Source organism: Nicotiana tabacum, chromosome 4, assembly GCF_000715075.1.
Source record: "Nicotiana tabacum cultivar K326 chromosome 4, ASM71507v2, whole genome shotgun sequence".
NCBI classification, from domain to species: domain Eukaryota; kingdom Viridiplantae; phylum Streptophyta; class Magnoliopsida; order Solanales; family Solanaceae; genus Nicotiana; species Nicotiana tabacum.
Window position 1 is genome coordinate 144,872,276 of NC_134083.1, and position 12,178 is coordinate 144,884,453.

The 12,178-nt window shown below is 35.8% G+C and overlaps 1 protein-coding gene across 1 annotated transcript; it reads right to left on the minus strand.

Moving 5' to 3' along the window:
* Positions 1-9,154: 9,154 nt before the first annotated feature.
* Positions 9,155-10,165, minus strand: LOC107764112 (uncharacterized). The gene is made up of 2 exons (XM_016582638.2): positions 9,875-10,165; positions 9,155-9,664 (listed from the first exon to the last, which is right to left on the minus strand). The coding sequence occupies exons 1-2, from the start codon at positions 10,163-10,165 to the stop codon at positions 9,155-9,157; spliced, it is 801 nt and encodes a 266-aa protein (XP_016438124.2).
* Between the last annotated feature and the right edge of the window lie 2,013 nt (positions 10,166-12,178).

Here is a 12,178-nt window from a genome sequence, read left to right on the forward strand (position 1 = left end):
GATCCAGTTTCATAGCAGTCTAATAAATTAGCATAAAGTGTCGGCTAATCTTAAGGACTGTCAACTGTACGGATTTTGCTAGTTGATTACACTCTTCATGGCATTTAGTCATCTTAATTACACGAATGGCTTTCACTTTCATTATATTGTCTAAACTATTTTTTTATAATAGAAAGTTCAATTAACTTTACCCAATATTAAGCTCCGGTTTGGATATAGATTTTGACTACTTTTTTTCAAAAAAGTTTGGAAACATTGTTTATTCATGCAATTTGATCAGTTTAAAAAGAAAATAAAGAAAGATTTTTCAAGTTCCAAAAATTAATTTGGGTTGGTTTTTGCGTGAAATTATTTTTTTTCACTCATAAAATTTTAATATTTTCTCAAGTAAAATGTATAGATAAATTATAAGTTGATATCATTAAGAGCATGAAATTTTTGATGTAAATATTTTTGCCCTTTAGGTTGGTACGATGTGATCTTATGATTGTAACCTTTCACCTTCATTTTTGTGCGCATATTTATTGTGATATTTTCACCAATTGTTGCCACAATAGTATTATTATTTATTAGCCCACTAGGTTAGTGCCTCTCGGCTGTCACAAGAAAAAAATTACATAAAAAAAACAAATAAGCGCCACTCTGTCTAATGTCTTGAATATTATCATCTTATTCTGCATTATGATCAGTCTGGCCATTAGTTTTCTCGGAAATTAATTGCAAACATAATTTGAGCTTTTCATCAATAGAAGATGAAATAAATGCATTGTGTACTAATAGTACTAATTGTGTACTTATATGAGTTGAGCACTTGAGCTAAATGAAAAGAATTCAAATATCGCCTACCCGGCTTATTTGGAATTGGCGAATATTTATTATTGTTGTTGTACTGAGGCGTCGTTTGGTATGATTAATAATAGTATTGAATAGAATGTATTAGTAATATTGGATTAATAATGTAGGGATTAGTTATGCTGAAATTATTTTTTATAGACTGTATTTGGTTTAGTGTATCGAATATAACATTTATTGCATAATTTTTTTTAAATTATTTATTTACAAAAATATCATCCACATTCTTTGTAAAGGATTTGAAAAAGGTTTTGAAAGGGCAGTTCTATTTTTATACATGCTTATCCATGTATTAAAAACCATGATATTATTAATACCATGGTTTGTTATGTATAAAAATAATACGGTATATAGTGTATAACTAATACAGATACATATATTAGTTATACATAAGTTAAGAAATGTTACCAATCAAGGGATTAATTATCTCAAAATTAATACATATATTATTTTTCTTAATACATCATACCAAACGACCCCTAATAGGACATTACTATCTAAAAATAATACGTTGAGGTGTACATTGAGCTTTTGGTTCTGTAAATTTTCATGAGTTATTGAGGTCAACATCTAAAGAGAAGATCCTAATAAAAGATGCCAAAAACCAGCATGTGCTGTGCCATGTGAATGTAATGCTACAAAACAAAACATAAATGGAAGATTCCCTCCCCCAATAAATCTCATTTAATTTTACATAACAATTTATTCACCCAAAATAGTAACATATTCATTTTTATATTATCAACTTTTTCATAGTCATTGTCGTTATCATTACTATTCTTATTTGCTTATTGCATTCCACTTGCCACAATCATTCATAGCAAGACCAAAAAACAATACAAATATATGTGCGATCAAAGCAATATTAACATAAATGTGACCAAAATCAATTCTAGTATTTGTGTAAAGCAATTAAGTATTATTTCATAATATTTAATCATTATAAAGTTTTGGCACTAAAATATAACAACATTAATTCTTTTCTTGATTTTCTATCCGGTGTTCGATATAGTGAAACTCTATTAAAATCCATATTCGCGCTGGCAAGTCTTACACTAAGGGTATAACACTTCCTAACAAAGCGACTTCATAATCAAGGTTCAAACCCGAGACCTTTCACTACTAGAAATTCGGAAAAACCGAGGCATACCGACCAACGTTGGTCGGTCAACAAAAGCGACCAAAAAATCGTCCAAAGCGGACGGAAACTACCAAAAATACATTTTATTTTTTTTTTAAATTACATACCGACTGAAATCGATCGGTATATTGGTCAAACATTTGACCGCAATAGTAAGACTTGCTTAGTCAAAGCACTTCTTTGATTACCGACCAACATCGATCGGTAATGTGGACCCATATTTTTAAATTTTAATAATTATATTATTATTTAAAATATTTTATAAAATTTATAGTTGAATTTACCGACCAAAGTCGGTCGGTTATTACAGGAGAAGATTTTACCGACCAACTTTAGCCGGTAGCTGTAATTTCTGAAAAATAACTGACCAACTTCGGTCGGTCCATAGGTCAAACATGGTCAAACTTTTGAATCACATTAAAATTTACTATCTAAATAATATAAATATAATCCATTAATAATTTATTTTATAATACAAATAATGAATACACTAACATATACTATAACAAGCTATATATAATTAAAGTAGTACAACGAAGTGTGTGTGTCTATATACACACACATACACACACACACACACACACACACATACATATATATATATATATATATATATATATATATATATATATATATATATATATATATATATATAAGAGAGAGAGAGAGAGAGAGAGAGAGAGAGGTATAGCCGCATCTAAGAACGCGAAGCGCTAGGGCCACAGGGTCGGGTTCTTTTGGGGATAAACTTGTGAAGAAGCAATAATCTAATAAGTATATATAATTGATCATCATCAAATATATCTATTTGTACATTGATTTATCGACTTATAACTTATTTAGATGCATCGATGAATATTAAGAACAAAATATCTCGACCTATATAGATGAATATTAAAAACAAAATATCTCGACCTATATCGATTAATCTATGTCATGCAATATTAGTGATGAATGAATGAAATATAGAAGAATACTAAACTTCTTTGACGTGTATATATGTATCACAAATTAAATAAACGAAAGAAGTTATTAGCATTAAGTAAACGAGTTAATATGACAATCGATTAAACATATTTAAAATAGAATAATATTGGCTTACCAATTCATCAATTGATCGAATTTTCGTACGTAGTAATGTATGTGATTGATCATCAATTATAATATAGTGTGTGTGTGTGTGTGAAATGACTCGTATACTTAATTATAACTTAGAAAATTAACTTAGATAGATGAATACAAAGGGTAAAACGGCTTGGCCGATATTTATTAATCTATGTGATTTGTAATTAATTATAAAACGAATGAATATATAAGACGAAATGTAGAATTCGAATAAAATAAACGTCTCAAATATATACTTTTATTTTTTTTATTATGATTGATTAATTATATATACGTGTGTGAATAAAATATATGCTTATAATTTATTAAAAGTAATAAGTTAATATAATTATTTTTAAAAATTATGCTTATAGTTTATAATTATTTATTAGTAAATATATATGTGAATAAAATATATGCTTATAGTTTAAATTTTTTTTTAAAGTTTATAATATTTTTAAAAAATAACATAAAATAATTAATTTAGGTTTTTTTTTATTAAAAAAAATAACCAACCGACTCTGTGGTCAAACACAGTCAATGGCCACTTAAGTGTACCGACCGACTTTACCGACTGACGTGGGTCGGTACCTTTAATTCTAGATCTGCAATACGGGGTCTCCCCCTCATTTCTTTTATTCTCTTCTCAAAATTTTCTAACTCCCCACTTTCTTCTTCCTCTCACACACAACACCCTCCCCCCACTCCTTCTCTATTTCCCTCACACAAATCTCATTCCCCACCCCACGTCGCCACTGCCCCGCGTCGCCACCGCTGCCGTTGCTACTGCCGCCGCTGCCCCTCCTCCTCCACCTCCTAAAAATTTTAGGTTTCAATTTGAACTTAAATTGTTTGTATAATTTTAATATTTTATTAATTACTTATGAATTAGTTAATTATTGTTTAAATTGATTGTTTTAACTTTGAAATTTATTGAAATCTAGGATTTAGGTCATGTTAAAATTGAATTGAATTGAATTGAACTGATTACCTAGGGTATAAATTGAATGTTTACGTTTGTATATTGACTTGAGTAGTTTAGTTAGGAATTCAATGTTTAACTTTGAATTGAATTGAGTTTTTTGGATTTGTTCTTGTGAATTGAACTTTTAGGGTATGAATTGAATTTCTAGGGGTAAGTGTTGAACTTTTTGGATATAGCTTATGTTTTGTGGGGTTAATTGAATTATTTAGGGTATTAATTGAATTGTTTAGGATATGAGTTGAACTTTTAGGATATGAATTGAACTTTTAGGGTTAATGGTTGAAATATTTTGATATGAATTGAACTTTTAGGGATAAGTGTTGAACCTTTTGGGTATGAATTGAACTTATAGTTTATGTTTAAATTGAATGAATCATAATTAATTATATTTACTATAATTTAATTTTGGTGTAATTAGTAAAAAATAATTTAATTAACTAAAAATAATTTAATTAATTTATAATTGTAGAATAAATTAAGTAGTTCTAATACTTATGGAAATATCTTAATTTATTTTTATTTTATTTGTATAGATAGAACATCGTACTTGGATGTATAATAGGAATTATCCTAATCGACGGAGATTTAGGGAGGATTTTGTAGAAGGGGTTGGTGACTTTGTTAGACATGCAATGTCACTTTCATCATACCAAATTGAAGGAATAATTAGGTGCCCTTGTGTCAAGTGCAATTGTGTGAAAGTTTAAAAAATCGGAGGAAGTTAAGCTTCATCTTTATAGGAAGGGGTTTATAGAGAATTACTTTGTGTGGACTAATCATGGAGAGATCGATGGTAGCCGTGGAATATTTCATAACATGGTTGTTGGTGAAAGTAGTAGGTCGGTGTATCACAGCCACATGGATCGCATCCAGCTATGTCGCAGTCATAGGGATCGCAACCATCTTCATCATCGACTCTATCCATTTCAGGACTTCGCCTGCGAGACCATAGCTCTGAGCCCCCATCTACACCGTCTACACATGCCTCTGATACACATGTTAAGGATGATGATCCATAGGTATTGCATTATGATCGCTATGGCAGGATCATCATAGTCCCTGAGGGTAACGGGTAAGAGTTATTTGTTATTTTTGCATTTATTATTTTATAATATTTTTTTAAGCAACTATAACACTCGGCAGCACTTGCGTAGTGGCTAATATATAAATAAAATCCCAAAATGGGTCCAAAGCTTACAAGATGTCCAAACCAAAATAGAAGTTGAATGAAGCTACTAGCTATTAAAAGATAGAAACGCTAAAATCTAATGAACTAGCTATTACAACATGATAAGTTGAATGCTTCCTTCTTCTATTAGTGTATGTGAATCCAATTATCATTGGCAAATACCAAGCAGCACCTATCAAGCTCTCACCAGGCACCAGGGTATACTGTCCATAGGCTAAAATAAATTCCAAACATCTCCACCACAGAGTTGAAGCCAGCATAGTCTTCCAAGTGTAGCTACTATATGATCTCCATATGCAGTGGACTGATTTTGTCCAAGTATTAATCATGTGCTCACTCATCAAAATTAATGTATAGAAGAGGAGTCTGGCTTTAGGCAGGCTTTGCAAGGCAAAAGCCAGGGTTGAGCTGGCTTTAGGCAGGCTTTACAAGGCAAAAGCCAGGCGTGAGCTGGCTTTAGGCAGGCTTTTCAGGGCAAAAGCCAGGCTTGAGCTGGCTTTAGGCAGGCTTTTCAGGGCAAAAGCCAGGCTTGAGCTGACTTTAGGCAGGCTTTGCAAGGCAACCTGGCTTTAGGCTGGCTTTGCAAGGCAAAAGCCAGGAATGAGCTGGCTTTAAGCAGGCTTTGCAAGGCAAAGGCCAGGCTTTGAAATTGTGCCTTTTTGTGATCTTGTAAGCTCAGATCCTTCCCTACTAGAACCTTTAATGTAGACATCATTCTAAACATTGCTAAACCATCCTCAGATTGAGCATGAAAGCATGCTAATACCACTGAGAAATGATTCAACAATCTCCAAAAATACCATATGATGGGTTTAGCATTTTCCTTAGCATTTGGACATATCAGAAGTAGGAAAAATTGTACCATCCCACACCTACTTATCGCATTTACATGCAGGTTTGTGCAGAGTCCAATCCTGTGAAGCCATCAATCTGGGGTTCTTCTCTTTGCTATCCTAACCCTAAGGTTAGGTGATTGAGATTTGTCTAGATTGATCAACCTCCTCCCTGCACTAGGCAGTTCAGAGAATGAATGAAACTCAGATGCACCTGCAAAAGAGAACACAATGTTAGCTATAAAATCCGCCACTGAGTTGCCTTCTCTGAACACATGTTGAAAGATCACATTGAAGTTGTCCTTCATCTCTATAATTTTCTTCACATCCTGTGCAATTACCCAAGGAGGATCCCATTCCCCTTCTATCGCCTTCTTTATCACTAATGAATCAGTCTCCAGTATGAGAGGGTGAAGATCATGCTCCACACAATATTCCAACCCTTGAAGAATAGCCTTAGCTTCAGCTACCACATTATTTGTCACTCCCAGGTCTACTGCCCTAGCGTACACCACATCACCTTCATCATTCCTCACACAAAAGCCTATGGAGCTAGGTTCAGGTTTGCCCTTTGAAGCTCCATCAGTATTACATTTGAACCAACCATGAAAAGGAAGCTGTCATGTTACTCTTGTAGTGATTAATATAGGTTTATATTCTTCAAAGTATTGAATCATGTCTGGCCATAACAATAGAATATTAGGGATCCAAGCATACCTCACCCTTGCCAGTTGATGCAATGTCCTATTTATCTCATGAATCACCCTATTTGTGGACATTGAACCACCATGTTTACCTGCATTTCTTCTCTTCCAAAGCTCCCAAGTGATGATAGCTGGTACTGCTTGAAATAGTTGCTTTAATTTTGGACAACACTGAGCATACCACCAATGCCTTATAATCTGCTTCAATTGAATCAATTGCACAGAAATTCCAGCAGCCCCCATGAACAAGTTCTATACCTTAGAGGCAGTAGGACTTGTGACAAATATATGCTCAATGGATTCCTCTTGGGGCTGCTAAAAACACCAACACCTAGACATCACCATTTGCCCTTGCCTCCTCCACATGTCATCGGTGGCTATTTTCTGCCTCCACAATCTCCACAAGAAGAAGGATATCTTGAATGGCAAACCTTTAATCCATATTAACTTGAATTCCTAATTAGGATCAGCCCTATGCCTTAATATTTTCCAAGCACTGCTAACACTGAAATTGCCTGAAGGAGTTGGCATCCAGTATGGCCTATCCCAATATCCCTCACTACCTTCATAATGCATATTTAGCCTTATATGTTCTGCAATTTCCTCATTGAAAGTTTGATCTAGCAGTTGATCATCCCATGCTTCCCCTTGCCGCAGTTCTACCACCTCCTGAAGATCTTCATTGATTGGAAAATCTTCAGGTAATACGTGATAAAGTAAACCCAATCCAGTCTAATTTTCATGCCAAATATTAGTTGTTCCACTCTTTAATTCCCATACGATCTCATGTTCTACTTCTTCCCTAGCATTCAGCATTTGTCTCCAAACATGAGATCCTCCCCTAAAATGCACCACTGTTGGTAGCTCCTTCTTGCAATACTTATTCCACATGAAATTAGACCATAAAGATTTTGTGGTCCTAAACCTCCACCATAGTTTAGCAAACAGTGCCCTTGAGATATCATTTAAGGACCTAAAACCTAGGGCCCCTTCCTCTTTAGGAAGGCAAAGATTTTTCCATGAAGCCTAGTGTCTGCTTCTCCCTTCTTCCTTTGTGCTCCAAAAGAACCTAGCAAAAGTCTTATGTAGATGCCCCAGGATGTTGTTTGGTAGATCAAGGACTGATAACATGTGAACTGGCATACTTTGCAACACACTAGAGATGAGTGTTGCCTTTCCTCCAAATAACAGCAGCTTTCCTTTCCATGAATGCAATTTAGCCTTCACCTTCTTGATAAGATCCTCATAATAGTCCTTCCTCCTTCTAGTGTAAGAAATAGGACACCCTAGATATGTGAAGGGGAATTTACCTCTTGCAAATTCTGTAGTAGCTCCAACTGCCTGAAACAATCCATTAGCAACCTTTGAATGCATGTAGTATGAACTCGTATCTTTGTTGATCATCTGACCTGATATCTTCTCATAGTTCCCCAACATTGCCATAATCTTGCTCAAAGAGGGAGGATGAGAAGATGCAAAGATTATCGTATCATCAGCATATGCCAAGTGGTTTAAAGGATCAGACCACTTAGGCATTCCAAATCCCACAAATGACTTGTCTTCAAAGAGCTTATTCAAAGTCCTGGAAAGAACCTCAGCTGACAAAATGAACAATGCTGGAGATAGGGGATCCCCTTGTTTCACACCCCTTGTCGACTTAAAGAACCCTGAGGACTGCCCATTCACCAATACTGAATACCAGTTATTTGACATCAAGTTCCACACCATGTTGATGAAGTGTTCAGAAAATCCTATCTTCCTTAGCACATGCAATAAGTACTTCCATGAAACCTTATCATAGGCCTTAGTCATATCAAGCTTGATCACCACATTAGCTGGCTTTCCCCTTAACCTTATGTCGGTGATAATTTCTTGAGTCAATAAGATGTTCTCAAATATACTCCTACACTTTACAAATCCGGATTGATTATGAGTTATTAGAGATGGCAAAAAACTCTCCAATCTGTCATGTAACACCCTAGACAAGACCTTATTAATGAAGTTGCTCAGACTAATAGGTCTTAAGTCAGAGAAGGTCTCAACTCTAAGTTTATTGGGTAGCAACACTAGATTGGTGTGAGTGATGGATTTAGGCAATGCAGCTCCTCCATAGAAGTGTAGCACCATATTGTGTATATCATCACCAATAACATCCCAGCATGTTTGATAAAACAGGCCAGTGAATCTATCAGGACCACTAGCACCCTCCCCACTAAGCTCAAAAACTGCTGCCCTTACTTCTTCAATTGTTGGCAATCTGCTAAGTTCCAAATTCTGATCCATAATGACCATTGCAGGTACATTATTGAGTAAGAAAAATTCAGAAGCATCACCTTCATTTGTGAACTATTTTTGATAGAAGTCCACTGCAGCTGTAGCCAATTGCTCCTGGTCTTCAATCCATACCCTACTGCCACTTTTGATCCTCTTCAGTTGCAATTTCTTTCTTTTGCCATTGATATGATTGTGAAAGAAACTTGTATTCCTATCTCCTTCAGCAAACCAAGTCATCCCAGCTTTTTGTTTCCAATATTGATCCTCAATACTCAAGTATTTCTTCAATTCGGATTGAGCCTTTTGAAGCACAATCCTATTCTCAGTTATAGGCTCTTCTTCAAACAACATCTCCTTCACCCTAACAATGTCCACCAAAATAGCCAATTGCTTGAAGATATCACCAAATGTTTCCCTACTCCATTTTGAGCGTGCTGCCTTCACCCTCTTGATATTCTGCTTGAACATCAAAAACGGATCCCCTGTGAAATCAACTTTCCAATTCTGCCTCACCACATCCATAAATATAGCATCCTTTGTCCAAAAGTTCAAGAATCTGAAAGGCTTGACAAAATTGGTTATCTGCACCCCACATGTCATTAGCAATTATGCATGATCTAATCCAGTTCTGATTAGATGCTCAACTTCAATAGTTGGCAACATGTTCTGAAATGGAAAATTCACAAAAATCCTATCCAATCTCTTGAATATACACTCAGCATTGGATCTCCCATTCCACCATGTGAATGGACTTCCTTTATACCCTTGCTCAAACAAACCACAATAGTTTACACAAAATGCAAAATCCTCATATTCAGGAGGGTGTACTGGAAGTCCCCCTATTTTCTCATCTTCATGCAATATCACATTGAAATCCCCTCCTACCAACCATGGTAATTCCATATCACTTGCTAAGTAATACAAGTGATCCCACAAATCCAACCTCTTCATTGCTGAATATTTTGCATAAATAAATGTCATCATCATGTGCTGCCCCAGGTCATGGTGAAACACTCTCACAGTCACCTGTTGCTCAGTATCCTCCACTAATTCCCATTCCACACTGCATCGAAGAACAACCATATTTGCACATTAATATATGCATAATCAGTCTCCATATTCAACCTCCTTTTATATCTATCAATGAGTCCCTTCTTTTAAAAATGCTCCATCAATGCAACTACGCAAAAATTATGCTCCCTATTCATGTTGATCACCCTAGGAAAGGTCTGTTGTGTATTCACAGACCTTATGTTCCATATTAATATTTTGATCATCATCATTTAGATAGAGAAGCTGCCCTCCTAGGCATTATTCTTGAAGGTTGTGGTGGATCTTTACTCTGATTATTCTTAGTTTTTTTTACCTCCTTTAGCACTAGTTGTGGGTGATAAATCCCCTTCCCTAGCCACTTGTTTGAAGTTTTTTGTAGTTGATTCATCATCTCCTTCATCCTCCATTGGATTTTGTCTCAATAAGTCTTCATCAATTGGTGTCACATTGTGTGTAACTAAATCATGTAAATGTTGTAGAGGAGTCTTAAGTAGAACATTAAGATGTAGCTGCATAATTTGATCAGTGCCAGATTCTATAGGCACTTCCTCTATTTCCCCCGATACTCTTGGAACAATTGCCCGCTCATCAGCCTGTTCATACTCCTTGAATTGTAGCTCATAGATACTGCCTAGCCCAAGAGTTACTGTAGCAGTCTACTCTGAAAGCACTGTTCTACTGAGATCATCACCCTTCCCATTGCTTGAAATTTGGTCTGAACCCACTATATCATCCCTAATATTCACATCAACATCTCCATCAAGTTTGTTCTCTGATGCATACACCGAAACACCATCTACATAGGCCAAATTCTCTCCAGTTGCACTAAGGTTGGGGTTTACTGTAGCTGCCTCATCAGGTGAACCCGGCTTTTAGGCCTGGCATCGCCAGCCTAACGCCTGGGGAGCCTGGCTTTAGGCCTGGCGTCGCCAGCCTAACGCCTGGGGATCCTAGCTTTAGGCCTGGCGTCGCCAGCCTAACGCCTGGGGAACCTGGCTTTAGCCCTGGTGTCGCCAGCCTAACGCCTGGTGAGCCTAACGTCACCTAATATTTTCATGTATTTTTATTGTTAAATTGCAGGTTCAGGCCGGGTAAGCAGACTACAAAGATAATCACCAATACGATCAAAAAAGCTTTATGATGACCCCTATGCGACTTGGAGTGATTTTCCATACTCGCTGAAGGAGCAAATTTTCAATCAGTTTAAGGTATAAATGTTCTTTTAAGCAGTTTAATAATTTATATTTATGATGTTTCTATCTAATATTTAAATTTTGAAATGCAGAGCAAGTGTGTATGGGAAGATCGCTATAGCAAGGGAGTTGCTGCAAATTTTCATCATAAAGCCCGCAAGAGATTGGCAGATCATTTCTCGGATATTAGAAAGAAGAACAAGAGGCCTGACTGGTCTCTGCATCATTTACGGGATGATTTGTTAAGGCAATGACAGACCGGGGAGTTCTTAAATAAGGAGCGAACAAGGAAAGAAAGCTCGTTCATCCGAGAAGGGAGGCTCCTTACACACTAGGGGTGCTATCAGCATCGGGACAATAAGAAGAAGATTGGTAATTGCTTAAATTATTACGTCTTTACTTTCTAAGTATATCAATTCTATTTATTAACTAAATTAATTTATTTTCAGGAAAAGAAGTATGGGCGTCCAATGAGCCATGATGAGCTATTCAAGGAGACACATATTTTAAATAAGAAGAAAGAGGGGGATGCATATAGGTGGGTCGAGGACCGGGCAGAGACTACATATGTAAGCTTTAAATTTTCCTTAAGTGTTATAATTTATTTTTATAAGATTTTTTATATACTAATTTAATTTAAAATAACGTTGGGTCGCTACTAAAGTAACGTGGAGGACTTCATTCATAGTCAGCCAGCTGGTGAATCGGGCGAGTCAACCCAACTTTCGGACGAGGATACTGAAAGAATATGGTTGGAGGTTGTTGGCGGTCAAAAAAAGGGGAAGGTATACGGGCTTCCTAAGAAAAAATTCTATCGCTACAGGTGTGGAATGCAAGGAATAGGAACTTC